A 20,933-nucleotide genomic window follows, 5' to 3' on the forward strand; every position below is an offset into this window, starting at 1 on the left:
AGCAGAGGGGAAAAAACCCAAACAACAGAGTTTTGAATTCGGCATCTAAATGAGACAAAGAATTAGAATTTCGATGTGGAAGCCTCAGCCACGGTCCAGCCTGACTGATGAACTGCATCCACAGCACCAGTTTGGAGCCCGCTGACAGCGGCACCACCTGAAACCACAACTCCGACACGCTCCAGCGCCGACCGCACAGGAACCGCGCGCTTCGTTAGCATCCAAAGAACCTAACTTCATTTTCTCCTTTTTAAGTGAACTCATGTTTCTGATAGGAAACTTGTTTTGGTCCATAGCCAAGATTCTGTAGCAGCCTGACCATCCTCTGAAACTGAGGGAAAGAGTCAACTGCCCTGTAAGCCCCCCACCTGTAAGGGTCACCCTTCCAATGGCATCCTCCCACAGAAGCCAGGCAAATTATTTACGGGTTTTGGACAAAATTTCAATGGAGCAAATATTTCTTTGCTGACTGCTCCAAAGTCCTGAAATAGAGTCCTCACTGAAGTGAGTATTGATCCCTCCAGAGCCCAAACCAAGGACTAACACAAACATGAAAGATGGCCCTCACCACAACATTAATTTAATGCCTGACAGCCCAGAGTACTATTCACAGAATACGACTCTGAAGCCAAAGAGAACCTCACACCTCTGTGGGTTTGATTTTCATTACTTGTTAGTCCAGCAGCAATGTCAAAATACAGCAAAAAGAGGTGTCTAGCTCCCGCAGACTTTTCGGCTTTTTTGACAGGTTACGAAAGGCTGTGAAGTGTAACTTAGACACAAACTTATGCTAGGAGAAAAAACAGACATCAGTTTGTTGCCCTTCACATAGAAAAGCACAGTGAAGAGATTAGACTTTTGTTCACATCGTGCCACACACCTGTATGTTATAAATTTGGTCTCTTTCAATAGTGTTCGGAAGTCAGCTTTGGCAGTAATGTATTTGTCTCTAATGTACTCCTCAAACTCCCTTTGTTTTTTCTGAAAGAAAAAAGATAAGCTTAAAACACTGAATGCAGGTTAAGTACTTTGTGCAACTTAACATACTGAATATAAGCAATAATTACATGTTAATTATGTTTTTCCTTATCTTTTACATCTTTTTTGAAAAAAAATCTTATTTAAACAACACTACTTCTGTTCACATAAAGCAGACACCACGTCAGCAGCCATTAACTTACTTTCTCTGTATCCTGCAGCATTCTGAAAGCTACCAACAGTGTTGCAAAACACTTACCCTGTCACTCGAAGAAAATTTAATGCACCTTGGATCTTCTTTAATGATTTTTTTCACTTCTTTCCATGTTGATGTTAAAGTTATCTTTCAAAAGATGCAAAAATAGTTTAATTAAAAGAAAATTAGATTCTAATAATATAGAACATAAATATTACTACACCTGAAGCTTTTAAATATCTCCCAAGTCCACTGACAAAGTTGTTGCTGTATTTAAGTGCTGGGGTTTGATTATTTATGCTATTACATTCATATTTTTAATTAGTTGATTTTATATATTTTACTTTTCTTTGGTATTTTGAGGTGGCATTTTCAGATCAAAGTCCTCACAAACACCATTTGCATCCCAAAGTCTTTTTCTAGCACATATTTACGTATATGAATGTGTTGTTAAAAATTACCTCCAGAAAACTTGCTTCAGAGTTACATGTCCGTCACTTTATTCCATCACACCAAGAGCCTGGCTAATGTTCTACCTACTTTCAACTAATGCGTTAAAAAATGAGGTAGGAACTTTCAGGTTAAAAGAATGCTATCTGAAGTTGGCACGTAACTGAAAAGGAGCAAGACTCACTAAAGCCCCACTGTACACAGAACAGGTGACAGATTCCCACAGCATTACAAAGACTAAAAGTTCAGATTCAGTAGCACCAGACAAGGTAGGAAACCATCAAAACAGATGAACGTGGTAAGATTGTATACTGATATTCATTAGGGTAAATACTGCTGCAAGGGCAAGATGCCATACAGCAAAGAGTATCAAATAACTCAGTGTTGGAGAAATGTAACATCCTGCAGGACTTAAAAAGACCACTGATTAGAAGTTCAAATGTAAATGAACTGTATGTTAAACCAAAGTAACACTCAAGGTAAACAGGTAAGGAAACATAATGCACAAGTTCTGTTATGAAGAAAAAAAAGATAGTGGTGAAGCAAAGGGGCCCTGGAAATAAAACCACACATATCAGATTGTGTGACAGAAAACCAGAAAAAGATAAATCACCATGGGCTGGCAAAGATTTGAAGTTTGAACGTATATAGCTCTTACCGCTGAAGTTTCATCCAGAAGTTGCCTAAAGTGTTCCCTCTTCTTTTTGGTAAGTGCTTCAATGTGCTCATTAAAGAGCTTCTCTTTCTCTTCTCTTTCGAGCAAGGAGCCAGATTCCCATCGATGATCTTTCCGCAGGGTCCTTCTGGTATCAGACCATGACACATCTGAAGAACGCACCTGAGCCAAAAGATGATCATTTTTTTTAAACCATTTTTTCCTATAGTTCACTGATATTTCTTATATACTACTCAGTTTGGGCTTTTCTCTTTTTTTAAGTTAAGGTTCAAATTAAAGATTAAAAAACCAAAACAAAACAGTTTTTAAGTAAGAGACCGTAGTGGCTTCCCCACAAATACTAAACAGGCAGTGGCAGAAGGAATTACTTTGCTTCAGTTCAAATTCAGACAGAGATACCCCACTGACTTGGCTGAGTATTCTCTCAAAATGGAAAATCCAGCATCCTAGTCCTCTCTGCGCAACATATTAACCCTGAGTGGTCTGGAAAGGCAGCCTCAGAGAAAATCATTTCGAAAGAGACACTAGGAGCTTTGCAGTGCCTTTCTTCTAGCCTAGAGAGCATCCTCAAGGAGCTGCTGCTTTATGTTAGTAGCTACACCACCAGACCAGAGTGATGAACTGCTTATGCCCTGCCCCCTTATAAAAATTTCAGTGCTGAAATGTGGAACCAAGCACTAATAATGTGTTTGAGTTTAATATCTTACACCAGGGAGCAAGGGCATAGTACCCATACTGATGAAAACTCATTCTGCTAATTCCGTCCTCTTAACAGGACATTTGCCACGTCAGAGCTGCTCTCTCGCAGGTTAGCTTGACCAGCAGATCAAAGTAAACGTACAACACAGCAGAGAAATGGTAAGACAAAGGTCCTATGTTTGGAGCATGAAGAGAGACAACACAAAAATGACTATTCTTAATGCTCAACAACATCTAATTTTCCAACAGATATACAGAAGTTTACAGTAGCATGACTGAAAGTCTGCCATCACCCGTGAGACGCCAGAGAAGCACAGCAGGAATAACGCTGTCCACTAACTCCCCGGGCAAGATGGCAGAACACGAACCCTAAATGCAAAGCTTCCTCTTCCAACCAAGACAAAACTCCCAACAGTCAGGGCAGGGCAGTGGGGAGAAGGCAACAGGATTCTCCTTCTATAAGAACTTAGCTACAAATGGCAAAACGTTTTACATAGTGCAACAATTAGAAACAGAATGCACCGAGGAGCTGAGAAAGCCTGTCCATCTCTCACCATGTCAGACAGGAGCGCTTTGAAGTTTTGTATGGCTTCTTCCCGTTTGTGCTGCTCACGCTCCCTGTCGATTTCCTTGGTTTGCTCTGAACGAGCTTTCTGGACTTCCCTTTCTCGCTCGCGCAAACTCGCCTCAATGCGAGCTTGTCTTTCCAGCTCCTTCTCTTTCTCCGAATCTAAATTCTGAAATGTAAGAACAAACTTTTCTCAATAAAAGCATACACCACCTTTTGTATTTTCGTTAGACAAGTTAAAGGGTTATCAAACTAAGGCATCTTGGAACAAAACACTTCAAAGTGATTTGAGATCTATGGATTACAAAATTTTGCTTCAACAGCTATGCTGAAGCATCACAGGGTTTACATGGGAAAGAAGTTTGTTCACAGTGCAGATCCCAGAACAACTGTGATTGTTCTGTGCATGTTGTGTACAGTGACAAACTGAATAACGGGGCGACAGGGGGAGAGTGGTAGTCACTATTCATTAGCCCAGTTTTACATTCTCCACCATTAGTTGCCTGGAAGAGAGAGGCAGGAACACTGGATTAAGAGAGAAGAACCAGCGAAGGAACTGTGTATGAACCATCTATATTCCTGAAGGAAGCTCAGCTGATACAAAAACATCACAGCAAAAGAAACTCTGCCCATCCTGGCAGGAAGTAATCAATGCGGCGTCTGTATTTTCTGAAGTTTCACAGCCACCTTTACAAGCCGGGGTTTTACAGGAGGCTCTGCCTTTCTTGCTCTGCCAGACAAATTCTCACCAACACCACGTGTGTGTACGCACGCACACACGTACCGTGAACGCCTGCAGCAGCACCACCAGGGACAGTACTTCTAAGTTTCAAGCTGTCATTCTGGGGTACTTCTACAAGTAACTATGGTACAGAATTCTCCTTAGTATGGAACTACGGCACACACTAGTCTATCTCCCAGTTGGTTACTTCCCACATTAACAGCAACGTGACAAGCAGAACATCCCGAGTTACACTTCCAAACATCGCGTGCACACCTTGGCTATTTTCTCAATGTACTGTTTGAAAAGGTCTTCTCTCTGTGAAGAGCTATCCACCGCTTTGTAACGGGGGTCAGTCTCTACTTTGTCCTTCACTTTGCTCCAGCGAGACTGACTGTCCAGGTGGTGATTAGCCAGTAGTTCAAAGAAGTCCATTTTGATCTGTTTTACAGACAGAAACAGAAAGACAATACTTGAGACAGGCACTTTGATACCCAACAGTTTGCTCTTACGAGAAAAGGGGTCAACTTACCTCCAACAGAGGGAAGCATGTTAACATTACATACCACCACAATTTAGAGATATCGCTAGGACTCTGAATTTAGACATAACCACATCGAAAACTCGGTTCCCCTTGGGACAATTTTGCTAAAGCAGATACAGTAAGAAGATCTGCTACAAACTATATCTTTTAAAGAATGATTCACCAATATAGTTTTTATTATTTTACTCCAATTTAAGCTTTTTTTTTTAGCTTTTATATATATAGCAAAGTAAAGAGTTACTGATTCTACATTATAGCATTTTGCATATTAATGCTACAGAAGCTATGCAGTTTTAAACAGGGCTCTAGACAAATCAAGGACTTATGGATTCATCCTCCAAGTGTACAATGAACAGAGGCAAACACTTGGATCTGCTGATAAAGAGCAATGTCTTAAGGTGGACCTAATCAATAATTACCCATGTAGGGTAATGCAGGAAGTTACATTTAAGATGGATAGGCACATACTAAGAGTAAGGAAATGTTTTAGTCCAGGTTTTCAATTGGAAATGGCACGTCAGCACCCTGTCCATAAGAACAGCCACTGCAAAGGGCTGGCAGAGGACCAATCGTATCAGGCTCTTTATCGAGACAACTAGCACCACGTTTTCATCCAGACTCCCAGAACCAGCAGTTGCAAGAGCAACTACTGTGCCTTTATTAGATCTCTTTTTCTGGGGTAGATGATTTCCCTGTTCCTGCTGCACTTTAGCTCCGAGGCATTTTCTCCTTTTTATTCCCATCACTTTAAGTCTGGTTTGGCATGTAAGCCTCCGTCTCTCGGAAGCAGAGGCGAGGGGCCGGTGCGCCGCACTCGCCGAGTGCCAGGGTGACTCCAGGGACTCCAGACGCCAGGCGAGGCATGCTGCCTTCGCAGCATCCCAGACCCGCCGGTCCACAGGACAAACCCGTCCTCATGGCACGCTAATTAGAAATCCCCAAAACCTAGAAGAAGGGCTGGCCACTCGTTTTTTTGCTACTTAACTTCCCTCCTCATCCCTTTAAAAAAAAAGAAAGCCACCAAAAGCAATTTAGCTGCGAAACACTGAGGTTCAGAAGGGAAGTGAGAAGATGGACAGGCGAACAGACTCCGGCTTGCCAGAGAACTGTCACATCCCCGTTGTCTAAAAACGTGTTTAGTCACAGAATGCAAGAACGAAACGAAGATCAGAACCAACATTCTGCAGCCTTGCCCACCGATAATTTTAGTTCTTCACAATATTAACATACAAACATGAAAGGCTTTATAGGCTTTTTTCTTTACTATCTCAGAGAGATTAAGATAGTCAGCAGAGATTAGAAAACAACTGGTTAGCGTCAGTGGGAAGTTGCTCTACATCTACAGCACTATCACTTTTTCTTAAAGTAGCTGAACAAAACACTAAGCAAACCGTTTATTCATTGTAAAATTAAGAATGTTGTTTCAAAATATCTTAAAACATGCATGCAGTATCAAAAATATGAAGCTTTCTAAGCCATGACATTAGAAATATTTGTTAAAAATGGAACAATTCCCAGACGTTACCACAGAATTCTATAAAGTAAGGGTATCTCAAAGCTTCTGCACAAATCACATCGGCACATTTATATTCCACCGCATCGAAAGCGCCTACCCGCAACACTGCTGGCACCACCGTGGCACCAGCTGCAATGCAAAACCAGACCCAAGACCACCACCCACCGTCTGCAGGAAGAAGCTTCCGCAGGAGCTGCCCGCAGCACCCTGCCTGGCGCCCCGAGGAGCCGTGCGCCCGCACCGCGATGCCAGCTGCGCCGGCTGCTGTTTTGCCAGCGAGGGACACAGCAGAGAACGGGGAGAGGACAGCCAACTCCCCCGAGAAAAACAAATGACTCATCCAGACCTTTAATGCTCTTAAAGCGGGGGTTTAACTTCAGTCATCCGCAACGTATATGGGGCAAGTATTGCAATTTGGGTTTCGATTGTTAAAAAAGGCAAAAATTTCTCAAAAAATTGAGTCAAAACCATCTCCTCAAGGAATAACCTTTTCAGATCACAGCTCTATGATGCTGCCTAACACAGCAACTAGCTCAACTATGCAGAATGTAAGGAAGCTGTTCGGAGATCTTGACTCAGGATAGGGACAGAGGAGAGCCAGCGGCACAGCGGGCTGCGGGACCTTTGCCGCTGGGCGTTTCAGTAAGGCTGCGCAGGGTGGGACGTCAGGCTCATCTGGCACAGCTCATCTCCGGGACATGGAACATGTTGTGTCCTGGGACAGCACGTGAGCAGCTTGGTCCATGTCACCAGCTCGTAGTCCCTTCCCCAATATTCTCACCCACATGTACTTCCTTATCTCTGTCATCTGAGAAGTATTAGCATTGTATTTACTCACTGAAACGAGCCACGGGAACAAAACCAACCATCTGAAAAGCTGGCTGCTCCATCACCATCCAATAAGCCACAACTCAATGAAGCAAAATCAAAACGTTACATAATTTGAAACCCTTACGTTAAAGATTTCTGTGAAGCTGATCCTCCTTAAACAAAGATTTTGGACTTTTAAAACAGACTGAGAAAGCTTCAAGTTAAATGCCTTAATTTTTTTTTATGTTTTAAGCACTTTCAAAATCAAAGGAATAAGACTGAAAATATTTCAGGTGTATTTAGAAGTCTTTTTTTTTTTTTTTTGGCAGTTAACACATTGCAGGTACAACTCTCATCACTTCACAAGGAAAAAAACTAAAAAAATGTAAAGTACCGGAACAGCGGGAGGCTAAAGTCACCACACAGAGATACCAATTCTTTCCTCACTAGGGAATCCCATAATATTTGCGTGTCAGTGATTGACAGCTGTCAGACTGAACTGATTGACAGGCCGCACAGCACATAACTGTAAAGTCTATCCACTTGTTATAAAACAGAATACATAAAATGGTTACAAAAGGCTTTTGGAGAAAAAAAACATTATTTCAAAAGCAAACAAACACAATCTCTCTTCTTTTAACTTTTCAACTTTAGAACAATCATGCAACAACACAACATTTACTTTTTATCAAGTCTTCAACTGCACTATTAAGCTGCAAGAATGCTTTAAAATTCCATATTCATAATTGAAATGCAGTATGTAAAAGTCTAGTTTTGAACTACATCAGCTCTCCTCTGAAAGCACATTTATTGAAAATATCAGCAATAAGTCAACATTTGAAAAAAAGCAAGTACAGAATCAAACTAAATCAGAGTACCTAGATTAAAAACAGTAAGCAAAACTTATTCAGTAACAAAATTGTCCTCAAATCTAACCTGTTCTTCAGCATTTTTGTCTCCTGTAAGCATTCTTAGTAGGTGAAATTTGCAATAACTTTATACAACAAAATAAATATTGCAGACTTTAAACTGTCAGACATTATTGGGTGTTAGAGGTTATTTTCTCCATTCACACAACACACAGGGACACTGAAGTGGCCACACGTTTTCCTGATCACATTTGATGCCACCTCCGCAGTGGCCTCCCCAGCGGAGAGCGCCTGCTCCTGCTATTGACAACGCGCTCCAGTGACATTTGGAGTTCATTAATCTTTAATAGTTGACCTTTAATTCTAATAAGCAGCAGTTTATACCTAAGATATATTTACTGAAAGATTAAAAAGTCACTAAAGTGCTAGCTTTTAGACAGAAGGAGAAGATATGGAAGCTGTTTGAAATTTAAACGGAGTATCCTACAGAGAATTTCAAGTTCTTACTGCCTCCACTGAGAGAACAGAGAGGTAATGGCCAGTTCTGGGGTTTCCAGCCAAACAGGATAAGAATCCTTTCCTTTTTAACGCTTCGTGATAACACAACTTAAAAAAAAAAAAAAAAAAAAATCAGGCATTATTCCAGTTAAGAATATAATGTTACCTGCTTAGGCAAACAAAAAAAGTGTGATTACGTAAGCAAATTCAGCTTCACAAGTAAATGCATATTCAAGTTGATGTACTCTAAAAGTCAGTACACCTGCAAACTTAAATAGTTAGTTCAGAAAGACCAAAGGGACATCTGTGAAGTGTTTACATGGTAAAACCTCTACGGAAAGAGGAGGCTCAGAAAGGGCTCACTGGAAACCAAGTGCTGGCTTTGTCCCACCTCACTCAGACTCACACCACTCACACCGCTGGAACGAAAAAGGCCACCTTACCTTCTCACCTCTGGTCTTCGAGTCTTCTTTTTCCTTCTTTCTTGCCGCTGTGATAAACTCATTAAACAAGGCCTCTCGATCTTTCATCTTTTCGATTGCCTTGAACCTCGAGTCTTTAGCATGCTTGGCTGCAAATTCACTAAAAGTAGTTCTGCAACAAAACGGCAAGTGAACTCATTTGGCAGAGCTGTCTTTGCTGGGAAGCAGGTTCAGCAGAGAAATGTCTCTTCTGCTACAATACATGCCAGAGCACAATGTATTTAAAAAAATTAAAAAAAAAGCCAACATCCTATGGCCTCACTATAGAGATGCGTGATCAGTGGGCTATATACAAAGGAGTCAGGTTTAGGCACACACATGAAAGGTATCGTTAGAGACTTACAGGGGGGTTTTGTTTGCTTGTTTCAATACAGCTACCTGCAGAAAGTGCAGGTGTAGGAAGAGAGACTACAACGTAACCAAGAGGAAGAAATGAAAAAACTCAGTTGTCTACAAAAATCTTCTTTTTTGGGGTTAGCAGTTCAGCCACCGGTCTGTCCAGGTATTTCACAGCTGTGAAACTGAAAATTTTACGTGCACTCACTTGCAGCCAAACCATGCTAAGAGTCCACCAAGAAAATCACTTTCTGGTATTAGTCACAATAGAACACTGGCTGAATCAACTTTTCCTCCTACAGTGAACATTGTACAGCCTAACCTTAAAGCACACGGAGTTGAAAATATTTTAAACACTATGGGCAGATGCAGCACAACTGGGCTTTCGACCCATTATCCCCATAGCATTTCCCTGACCATTCTCTCACCTCCAGGGCCAGATTCCAATCTGTGCAGTAGATATAGTACTGCCACTTACCTCGAAAAAAACCACTACTGTGCTTTTTCCAAGCTCTGATGCAAATCTGGCCCCAAGAATACGTGAGACACTTATAATCATACGAATGTTTTCATCACAGCATGGAAATAATTAGACTTGGAAAATCCAGCCTACTGTTGCTGTAGGGTAAATTGAAACAAGAAGAGAATTTGGTAGCTTATTCAAAAAGATAAAGTGAATGTACAGCTATATCGAAGAACAAGAGCTGTTTAAGTGAAGTGGAACACAAACTCTTGAGCATGTTGGACTGAGATAGATGATAAAAACCCCGTCTGGCACTCACAGAAGTACAGCAATATCTTTAGACAAACTGAAACCAGAAGACAAAGGATAAGATTAAACAAGACAGTATTTCAGCTGGAATTTTCCTTCCCACCCCAACCCATGACCGGGTAAGAGTCAGTCCCAATATGACACATTGGAGGTGCCTCGGAAGCTGAGGATGATAAAGCTAGCACAATAGTCCATGTTAGTCTCTGAATTATATATTAAACCTGATGAACTTTTTCTTAAAACATTTCCATGCCTCCATGCTTCCCAGTCTACTACTGCTGAAACTGCTCCCTTATTAAATGAGCAGACAGGTGTTTTAAATAAGAGTTATTAATCAGATTTGAAGTAATTTAAAATTTAACATAACATTGGCTTCCACCAGATTTCCAAAAACAGATCACTGGAAAAAATTAAGCTGAAGTGAAACAAATGACTTGTTATTTCACTGTAAAAGAATTAATGCCAGATAAACCAAGAGATGCTGAAAGAGAACGCTTTAGAGCTCATCTGGCAACAAAAGCACATATTTCATGAACTCTATACGAGAAAGCTGTGAAGCAAACAGTTCTAGCAATTAAATCTGGAGCGTGAGTCCGTTCACTGGCATCGCCTCGCTGCTGGCACTGTAAGTAGGTCTGAACGTGATGGGTATGTAGTAATTTCTGTATTACAGCAACTAGAACATTCTATCACATTATCATCAGTGCACTTTGTAACCAAAAAAACATCCTTCAGGTCCTTCCAAACTGAAGAACCCTCCCTAGTACTTCTCAGTGACTACTAATATTCTTAAAAACAAACAAGGTTATTAAAGAAAACTTGTGGTGGATCATGAGGCCTTTCTCATGATCTGGACAGCATGCTGAGGATTTCTTCAAAATTACTTAAAATATGTAAAGCATTATAAATCATAAGTTCTATTATTTCATGGGTTAGGTGAATACAAACAGGCGAAAGAAGATTTCAACAATATTTGATTATTTTTCTCCTCTTTGCCTATTCGAAAGAGGTTAACCTACCTAATACCACCCAACTACTTGATGCTAACAGAGCTTATGCATACGAACAAGAAAGAAGCTCCTACCTTGGATTAATCTTTGCTTCTTCCATCATTTTCTTGAAATCCTCCTTGGCCTGCATTATTTTGTTTTTCTTCTCCTTGCGCTCCTCTTCCGCTCGCGTTTTCACATACTGATCAAATACCTACAGAAACACCAGTCACCGACATAAAACATACAAACCTGAGGCCACATGATGAGCTTGGGGCAAGAGGGAGGAAAAAAATACCATTTCTTTCCTCTTCTCCTGTTTCCTTCCCTCTCACCACAGAACTGACATAGGAGAGGTACAAAGAAGGGTTAGGGACTCTGTATCTGGACATGTAAATTACTCCCATCTGCTGAACGTACTGCACTTAAACATGTAGTCCGAGACCTGCGAAGAAGTTTCTTACACGTTCATGTGAGGTTAACATTTTTCTGGGTCATATGTTTAAGACAGCAGACACTGCTTGTATTCTTGAAGTTTTCCATTTCCTTATATCCACTTGAAGAAAAACTTCTGGAGTGAGAACTTGCTTAACAATAAAAATGAACTTTAGTTTTTCCCCCAACAACCTTTTTTTATTTTTTTAAAGTAGACAGATTATTCATTATGCTGATATTTTGAAGAGATAATGACGATTTTTATCATCTCATTCAGGCTTTTGGGAGCTCTCTGCAAGCGTACAACTGTGTTCAAATACAAGATCTTCCAACCACAGGAAAAATAAAAACTATCAACTCACTTTTCTTGCTAGCTTTTTCTATTTCCAGACAAACTCTTAATCGTAACAAAAATCCCTTGCAACACTGATTAGTCTGGAAGGTTAGCAGGAACAAAAATAGGAGACTGAGGATTTAGATAAAGTCTGTAATATTTGTGTCTGGATGGGGAGTGAATTTGACTTCTGTTTTACCTGTTTTCTTTCTTTAGGGTTGAGAAGTAAGTAACGAGGATCAAAAACTATCTTGTGTAGCTCTTTCTCCCATGTTGAGAAAGCAGAGACCTTTAATTAAAAAAAAGTCAGATTTTAAACTAATGGTTAAGTTCCCTCAAATACACAGCAGTTGTACAGTTTTGCTTGACAACTATAGGAGATTCAATGAAAAGAGGGAAACAAACTCATACTGAAGTTTTCATTACTAACAGATGATGGAGGCTGCCACAGCCAGTTTCAACACTAACAGGCTCTGAAAACTTCTAAATAATAACACACACTTAATTACTACTACTATGTGACATTAAAAAAAAGTGTACCAGAAAAAAGCCCTGAGATTCTATATTCTCAAATCCCATGCCTGCTCTACATAATTTCTAAACGTTATGCATGTAAACAGTTCTGCTACAAAAGAGATCAATTTAAACATGTTTGAGCTCATCTTGAATAAGCCTTATTAAAACTATTCCATAAAATCCAGTTATTGAAACTAAATTAAAGCTGCACAGGTAGCTGGAATCACTTCCATTCTTTAAAGTTACTATACAAATTTGTATTCTAATAGTCTAATTTATCTATCAAAACTGATTGGTATCAAGCAGATTTCAAATTTAGTTAACTAAAAGCAAGAAGTCTCCTATTTAAGGATAAGAGCGTACAGACTACAGCGGAACTTACTACTTTTCTCACGTAGGAACATTTCCAAAAACATTAAGGATGCCTCCAGTTTGGGTGTTCTATTTACTTTCAACAGCAGCTTTCAATTACATAATTATTTAACTTGGAAACAACTTTATAAAAAAACAACCTGTCTTGATACTGTTTAACATAAGTTACTTAGAAATCAAAATTTTGCTATAACTGTAACATTCTTTGGAGTCTGGTACCAAATGCATCCCTCAATCAGAGGAAGGGTGAGACTGTTTTCCATACATAGAGCACTGCAGGTTCTGAATTCGCTAGGAATTGAGACTGAACCTCCCCCTCCCTCCCTCCCCTTCTCACACACACACACTGATTTCTCTGACCCCTCTTTCTAGAAGCATGTCCTTGAATTGTTTCATCCGAGCCTCCAGAGGGACAATGGCTCTCTCTCGTGCGGCTTTAATTTCAGCTTCCATAGCAGCCTCCTTCTCTGAATCAATATCTTTGTTATCATCTTTCCTGAAAAAAATTAAATATACAGTGTAACTTGAGAAGTAACAGGTCAACCGTGTACGTTAGGAATGGAACTAGACCAGGACAGAACGGATATAACTGACTACTTCAGAAGCACAGGCTTACAATGGTGAAAGCCATTCTTTGAGACTCAACTCTGAATGCTTTCCTACTGCAAGAGCTCAAGAACAAAGGCATTCTCAGTAACTTCAGCTCTAGCAAACGACTCCAAGAAGTGAGCACGTTCTGGCTGCGTTCAATGGTCTTGCCAGACGTGCGATAAGATTTTACATCAGCTGCGCTCATTTTCTTACCTCCTGTTCAAGACCATGAGGCCCCTGTGAAAAGACCACGGCCAAGGGAGTTAGTTCAAACTGAGATACCTGGCAATCACTGAACAGAAAGCGCCGTAACGCACAGGAGGCATTCACCCACCGAAGCATTGCCGGAAACAAGCGTGCCGTTTGTTGATGTACGTTTACTGAGAGCAAACGCGCTTCGTCCCAAACACAAACTCAAAGCCCTAATTGCTCACGACTTTATGATCATCCCTGACAGCACACAATAACAGATAAATGGTAAAAACACTGCCAAAACAGTAACTCAGCGTAGTGACGTATTCCACTTTCAATACGCAAAACAGACCAAAAGACCTAAACAAAACTCTTAAGGCTTTGAAATAGAGTGGAAACCGAGCAATCACTATGAAAATCTGATGGCTGATTTTTTGGCAATGAAACCCTGTGCACAGAAATTAACAAGCAACAGAAGCAAACTACTTAAGATAAACTGCACTCAAAATATTCCTTGGATTCACCAAATAAATGGCATAAGTTATTTCCATTTCAAATGATTTCCAAAGGAGACGCTGTTACCTCTGTACATGAATTTCAGCTCTCACAGAAAGATCAAATACTTGAGCTGCTAAAGTAAAACAGCAGAAAGTTGATGATCGTGTTTCACCTGTCCTATTAGTTCCTGTTCTCCTCTGCTGAACACAACAGTATACACACTGCTCAGATTAAAAACTTCATTTTACCACACAGGCCACTTAGTATTGAAAAAGCAAACTTACTTGCGCTTCTTAATTTTAATAGGCTCATCTTCATTTGCGTCCTCTGTAGATTCATGCTCTTCTCTAACTGTAACAGATTTCCGTAATACTTTAGATTTTATCTTTATGAGAAGTTTGCAAATCACAAACGAAACCTTGCGCAAAACCAGAGGACAACGCGTGCAGCAATAATGTATTCTGACAACGGAAGACACACGCTTTTCAGCTGATTCCAGAACAGCACTATTGGAATTTGGTGCAGGACTAACGGACCTGTGGTCAACTTTGGATTTAAAATGACAAACATTGACCTCTCATTTCCTGGGGGCTGGGAGGTAGGAAAAGTCAGGCTAAACAGTCTAACGAGGCACATGTGGATCTCCTGATTACCTACTTGCACTTCGCTCTCCTCCAACTACCAAGCCCACGTGTCATCCCAGGATCATTTACTAGAACTCATGCCAGAAAGAAGTCTCATCTCAGCAGCCTCTTGAATGTTCTCTGCTCTTGGCAGCTGCTTCCAAAACTGTATTCCAGTTGATGTTCTCTAAGTTAAATCCTATTCTGTGAGAACCCATTTGTAAGTTATGATTAATCTTTTCTGGCCCCCAAATTCTTCTTGCTAATAAAACAAATACAGTCCCTTTTTTTTAGTCAGTAAGAACTGTGGGTTTTTTCAGCCTGTTGGCATTTAGGAAAAAATTAACCTTGTTAGCATCTTTCTTCAATAGACTGTTTTTTTCCAAAGGACTCTGTATACCTGCATTCCCACCAACCTTCTTCAATTCCAAAGCTATATACACTTTTCATTACATCCTTACATTTCTTTCACTATGTTACTAGCTTTGGAAAACCACACAAAGTGAGTGCTAAACTATATTCAGACTTCTTAAGAAGGCAGTAAGATTGCTCTTACTAAGTTTTTTTCCTTCTTCCATTCCTTTTTTGTGAGGAGGTTCTTGAATAATTTTGTCCACGTCAGCTCTTCCAATTAGGTCATCTGGTCGGTCCCACATGGAGAGACGAGTGGTAGGGTTATAGAAGAAAACACGCTCATCACCAGTCCACACCACACACCTAGAAATTTGACAGACACAAAGTCTTGTATTACCTTTATCTTCATTCTTGCGTTATCTTTATCTTCATTCATATCTATACACCTGTTCCCACATGCAAAGCCTGAAGCAAGCGTAACGGTCACAGACAGATCCAGGTCATACTCACTGCACAAGTACCAGGCATTCCTACTGGCCAAATGGGATTCTGAATTACTGCTTTTCCCTGCTAGCACTTTTAATGTCATTTTAAAAATGCTATTTATCAGGAGCTGTAGCATATTCAGTTCTTCTTTAGAAAAATGTTTCAGATGGCTGAACTGGATTTTGGGATAAAACATACCCTCATCTCTTCAATGCCCCCAAAATATGAGAAAAAGCAACCTAATGATCTTACCAGAATTTTATAAATGATGGGATGAAGGAACCGCAGAGATAATTTGAAGAGACAGTTTTAAATATCAAACATTAATAAAAAGCATCGACAGCTAAATTGCAAAAATTAAAATGATATCCCTTTTCCCATGAGTAAGATTTTTACCTTGGTTATCCAAGCACACAAATATGTTTTACACATACTACAGCAAAAGTAACCTCATCATAGGCAGCTGACAAAAATCTATGCCAAGATCAAAAAAAAAAGAAAATAAAAACGTTTTGATTGCTTTGGCCAGTAGCTGCAGCTATTCCTTCCCCATGGCATAAGGGCAAAAGAAGTCAAATATATTTTTATATTTTCTTGGCCAGTATTTCACACCAGATCAGGAGGAACCCGTGGCAGATGAAGGGGCAGGGACACAGAATCCATACTGGTAAGGCACCTGACAGGACTGCGGCCAGCGGGTGGCAGACAGGCCGTGCACACCCCGCTGAGCACCAGGGGCGCTGGCGCAGTGCCCGCAGTGCGGGCTGAAGGATCATAGAATCATGGAATGGTCAGGGCTGGAAGGGACCTTCAAAGGTCATCTAGTCCAACCCCCCCTGCAAGGAACAGGGATATCTCCAACTAGATCAGGTTGCTCAGGGCCTCGTCCAACCTGGCCTTGAACGTCTCCAGGGATGGAGCATCCACCACCTCTCTGGGCAACCTGTGCCAGTGTTCTACAACTATCCAACTTGATTTGCGACGGAAGCGCACCGAGAACAGCATCTTCACACGCCATTACTCCACTGCCCAGCGACCTTCCTTGCGGCCACAGGACACAACCTTCAGCCCCGCAGCAGCGGGCCGCAGGGAAAACCGCCACCTACCACGGGGTGCCGGGAATAGGAGTGGTCGCAACCGGCTTGGCCTTCTGCGCCGCTTTTTCCTCTTCAGTCATTTCTTCCTCTTTGGGCTCCTCAAGGGAAGACAAGTTACGGGTTTCAGGCAATGACAGCTAGCTAATTATTTATTGTAAAGTAGCTCATTTGTTTAAACCACCAAATGCGTGTTGAAACAACGCTAACAGCTTCATCCCTGCTTAAAACAGAGGCATTGGAATTCCAACAGTGCCTGCTATGCAAAAATCTCAATTTTCCAAGTGTTTACTTAACTTTTGACTTCAATGAAACCTTATTTAAATGCCATCCTAGATCTGCACGAATCCTTGGACCAGGGTCTGAGTACAGGGGCAAGGGTGTAGCTTCTCGCAAAGAAATTTTGATATATTCTTAAAATTTTCCTTTAAAATGAGACACGGAGTATGAAACAGTCAAAAATCTGCAATAACCTTTGCAGCAGAAATAAGGAAACTAACAACTACCTCAAAAGTAAACAGGATAGAGCAGTAATAAAAAACAGCAACTGAATTCTGTGCCTTTGCCCACTGAGCTACGTTGAAGTTCACAGAAATCTGTATAAAAGCCTTAATTTTTATTCGAACATCCTAGCATCTTCAAGCACTATGCTTTCTCAGCGTGACAAAATGCCTTACAAGAAAAAAGTTAATTTTGTTTTCTACAGTGTAAACACTACACACATTTTCTCAGACAGGTGTTCCTAAACAGACTGAACTTATCAGTTGTAGCACAGGGAGAATGTGTAAGTTTTGTTTCAAACCAAAGTAAAAAAGAAACAGAGAAAAAGCTATTAATTTAAAGATTTCAAACATTCAGGACAAGCTTCATTTTTCTGAATATCTTAAAATCAGCAAACGAAGATCATGTCTATGTAATGAGCTAGCTTTTTTCCATGTTCTTACTAATTTCTTAACTCACATACTCCGTGTTTTTCTTTTAAATGTCCTTTTTTCCTTATGTAAAAAAAAAAACAATTAAAAAAAAGGGGGAAACAAAAAGCTATGAGTCCAGAAAGGAAGGCTTTCAAAATCACCCCAGGAACGTAAGAACTCAAACTACTAACCTAACCATGCCTCTTGCCCACATGCCTGATCTACAGATGCATCCACACCTGTAGGATGCAGGATTCAAAATGGCAATACTGACTATTTGGTGGCAAGGTCTTTTACCTCCTTTATAAGCTCTTTTATAGGTTCTTCTTTTGGCTCTTCTTCTTCTGTCTCCATTGGCAAAGGCTCCTCTGTTGGTTCTTTAATTGGTTCTTTAATCTTCTCTTCCATTTTTTCTAAATAAAGATAGAATTTTCCTTAGTATTATTAAGGAACCATTATAGAATCACAACAAATTTATTTTTATCGGTATGATTTTTCAAGCACGACTGCAAACAAAACTTATTTTTAATGTATTTTCACCACTTTCTATCCTTCTTGGGCTTTACAGAGTCTGCTTATAAAGACACGATTATCTCCTGTACCAAGATCTACTTGGGACTGGAAAACAAAATATTGTAAGGCAGCCTATGACATTAAAAAGCCAACTAAAACATACCAACAGAAATGGATGAAACACCAAGAAAAATATCAACCAGCAGTTGCAACCAACAGTGCAACACTGAAGACAACTTTCAGATTTGAAATGGTGTTGACAAAAAAAAAAAATCAGAGAAAATTCATGAAGAATCATCTGAGGCTTGCTCTGCACCTATCTAAAAAAAAAGGATAAAATGTATAATCTTTACTCAATGAAACCGATACTTGCCATCTCAGATGTTTTCACCTCAGTAAAAAGACTTATTATTTAAACCTGAATTATTAGAAAGATGGGCATTAATTAAAGTAGCTAACTGTGAAAGTGTTCTGAATACCTAACCAAAGACTTCTTGTAACTGAAAAATTCAGCAGACAATAAAAGGAAGAATTATCTGGATCCAACTGGATTTGTTTTCCTAAAAGACTTTCTAAACTGAATAAAAGCCACATGATTTTTGCCCCTTCTTCCTTATTCATGATGCAAGAACAATTTCCCTCCAATATACCACCACCCGTGGATATCACGTGGGTTCAAGCAAAAACAAGCCACGGAACAGGGCCAGAACACCGCTGAGGGATGTGGAGGGGGCAGGTAGTTTATTCTTTCCTCGTGCTCCAAACCTGTTTATATGCTTAGTTTTTGAAGATCTGAAATTTGTCATTTCAACGATCTTCGTTCCTTCCTGGTTTACATTCTTCAGAGTAACTGACCTTCCCCCTCACTTTCTACATTTCTGCACTGGGATCTTCTCAAACACATGAGGACCTGAAGTACTTACTTTCTACTGGAGCGGAAACATGCATTTACCCAAACGTCACAGGGCTGGGAAGCAACTCTAGAGCCAAACACTCTTACAATACAGGGCAAACCAAAGAAACTATAACTTCCAGAGTCCAGATCAACTCAAATGGATACTTACAATCAGGATTTCAAAATATTTTTAAGGGAGATAAAGGACTAGAAATAGTCTCGTTCACATTTTCAAACGACCTAACGGCCTAAGCAGTTTTGCCCAGTATACAGCTGTATTTGTCAAGAAGTACCCTTTTCTTTCAGTTCCTGGGGTTTTTCCCACGTTGACTCCAAAGTCCTGTTGTTATAATAGTAAGTCTTTCCATCTGCTGTTTTGTACTCCGTCCACTCCGAGACTGCTGTTGCTCCAGCCAGCGTCGCCGGTGACGCGGCAATAGCGACCTGCGGATGGATCATCGGCACGATGGGGGGGGCCATGCCTGGCAGGACACCTGCACCAGGGAGAGGAGAAACAGAAAGAAAAGGAAAAAGGAGAGAAAACAGTAAGTGACGATGAAGTACCCGAGACCCACAACCTACCACTTTACTGACTTAATTTACAAATAATCAAGCTATATAAATAAAGATTGTTTTCAAAATTAAATTGGAAAGCAATGCATTGTTACTAAATTTCCTTCCTGTGTTTTGCAACAAGTAATGTCCATATTACCAGGCAAATTAGATAGCTTTTTATTTTCATTAAAGTAACGTGAATTCTGCACAGCACAAAGCTTGCTAGTTTTTGGACATTTGCTTTAGTATTTCAAAATTAAGTGCTCTATTTATTTAAAAAGTCTTTATTAGATCTCTATAGCAAATAATTATTTTTTTTAAAGTCTACTCCACTGTTTAATTATGCTGTTGTTTTAAGAGATATTCCTATTGCTCTCGAAAAACAAACAACAGTGGCTTGAATTTGAGCCATATAATACAGAGCAGGGCTCTTGTTAAATCTTAAATCCTGACTTAAATTAAGTTAACATTAATTCAAACCTTGGATTAAAACTGATGAGAATGAAATAATTTCAGGTTGGGTGATGGTTTTGTTTAGTACTGCAGACCAATTTGAAAAAAAAAAAAACAAAACATTTTATTCACATCCTAAAGCAAAGTGGCAAGTAAATATCCAAAGATAAGAAAGCCAGAATGCTACATTATCCTATCGTTTCCCAGCTCATGCCAACAAGATGGATATACTGAACATCTTTGGATGACAAGTTCTAGAAAACGAATTGGGTAAGACTAGAACTACAAGATTGTAAATTTGAGCCTTTAACATTTGTTTGAAAAAGCCTATCTCTTTAAAGAATGGAAAAGCACACATTACACATTGCCATAAACTGTTCTCAGTAAGTGACTTTTCTTAAACCCACAATTTGAAAAAATGAAAATTTATACTAAGACGCACATACACGCACACCAACATGCGAGCACAGTCATGTCACTACACGGATGGAAGTAGGAAAAACAAAAATCCACACACAAGAAACCAGTAACTAAGAAGTATGGGCATGAAGAGAGTCACAGTTATTACAGAACTCAATGATTACAGCAAACTGCACTGGACATTTTTTATAAAATAAGCTAACGCTAACAGTTATTTGGGGCAGCTATTTCCTGGCCAAATACGATATTTGCATTTATACTGGTTTTGAAAATAAAGTATATATACTCATTCACTTGGGGAAGCAAATAAATAAAGAAAAGATAAACAACAACATTCACTACCATGCCAACTTACAGACAAAACGAACTAAGATGGGTTTGAAAATTACCGGTCTTGGTGGTAGCGACTGTCTTTACATACGGGCAGCTGACTATTTGCATCATTGCTACACCTGTAAAAGGGACAAGCAAGCACGTTGGAAAGCTGCCATCGGATGTCAGCTACCACGGGGATCTGGGTGCTACGGATTTCCTGCTACAATTTGGAATGCCGTCTGCAGCCGGCAAAGAGCAAAGCCTCCCAG

The 20,933-nt window shown here is 40.0% G+C and overlaps 1 protein-coding gene across 4 annotated transcripts in view; it reads right to left on the reverse strand.

Moving 5' to 3' along the window:
- Window positions 1-20,933, reverse strand: part of TCERG1 (transcription elongation regulator 1) — a 34,601-nt gene that overhangs the window by 1,415 nt on the left and 12,253 nt on the right. For 2 of the 4 annotated variants that reach the window (XM_086621797.1, XM_086621796.1), the window contains 14 exons: window positions 19,215-19,415; window positions 17,811-17,926; window positions 16,612-16,700; window positions 15,222-15,382; window positions 14,327-14,393; window positions 13,122-13,257; window positions 12,073-12,162; window positions 11,200-11,318; window positions 8,969-9,119; window positions 4,565-4,729; window positions 3,554-3,736; window positions 2,283-2,462; window positions 1,238-1,321; window positions 881-981 (listed from right to left, as the gene is read on the reverse strand). In XM_086621797.1, the coding sequence (XP_086477923.1) occupies window positions 881-981; window positions 1,238-1,321; window positions 2,283-2,462; window positions 3,554-3,736; window positions 4,565-4,729; window positions 8,969-9,119; window positions 11,200-11,318; window positions 12,073-12,162; window positions 13,122-13,257; window positions 14,327-14,393; window positions 15,222-15,382; window positions 16,612-16,700; window positions 17,811-17,926; window positions 19,215-19,415 (1,843 nt within the window). Of the gene's footprint in view, window positions 1-880; window positions 982-1,237; window positions 1,322-2,282; window positions 2,463-3,553; window positions 3,737-4,564; window positions 4,730-8,968; window positions 9,120-11,199; window positions 11,319-12,072; window positions 12,163-13,121; window positions 13,258-14,326; window positions 14,394-15,221; window positions 15,383-16,611; window positions 16,701-17,810; window positions 17,927-19,214; window positions 19,416-20,738; window positions 20,802-20,933 lie in introns of all 4 variants that reach the window. The other 2 variants (XM_086621794.1, XM_086621795.1) reach the window with 2 other exon arrangements.

The sequence above is a fragment of the Tauraco erythrolophus genome, chromosome 16 (genome assembly GCF_009769465.1).
Source record: "Tauraco erythrolophus isolate bTauEry1 chromosome 16, bTauEry1.pri, whole genome shotgun sequence".
Lineage (NCBI taxonomy): Eukaryota > Metazoa > Chordata > Aves > Musophagiformes > Musophagidae > Tauraco > Tauraco erythrolophus.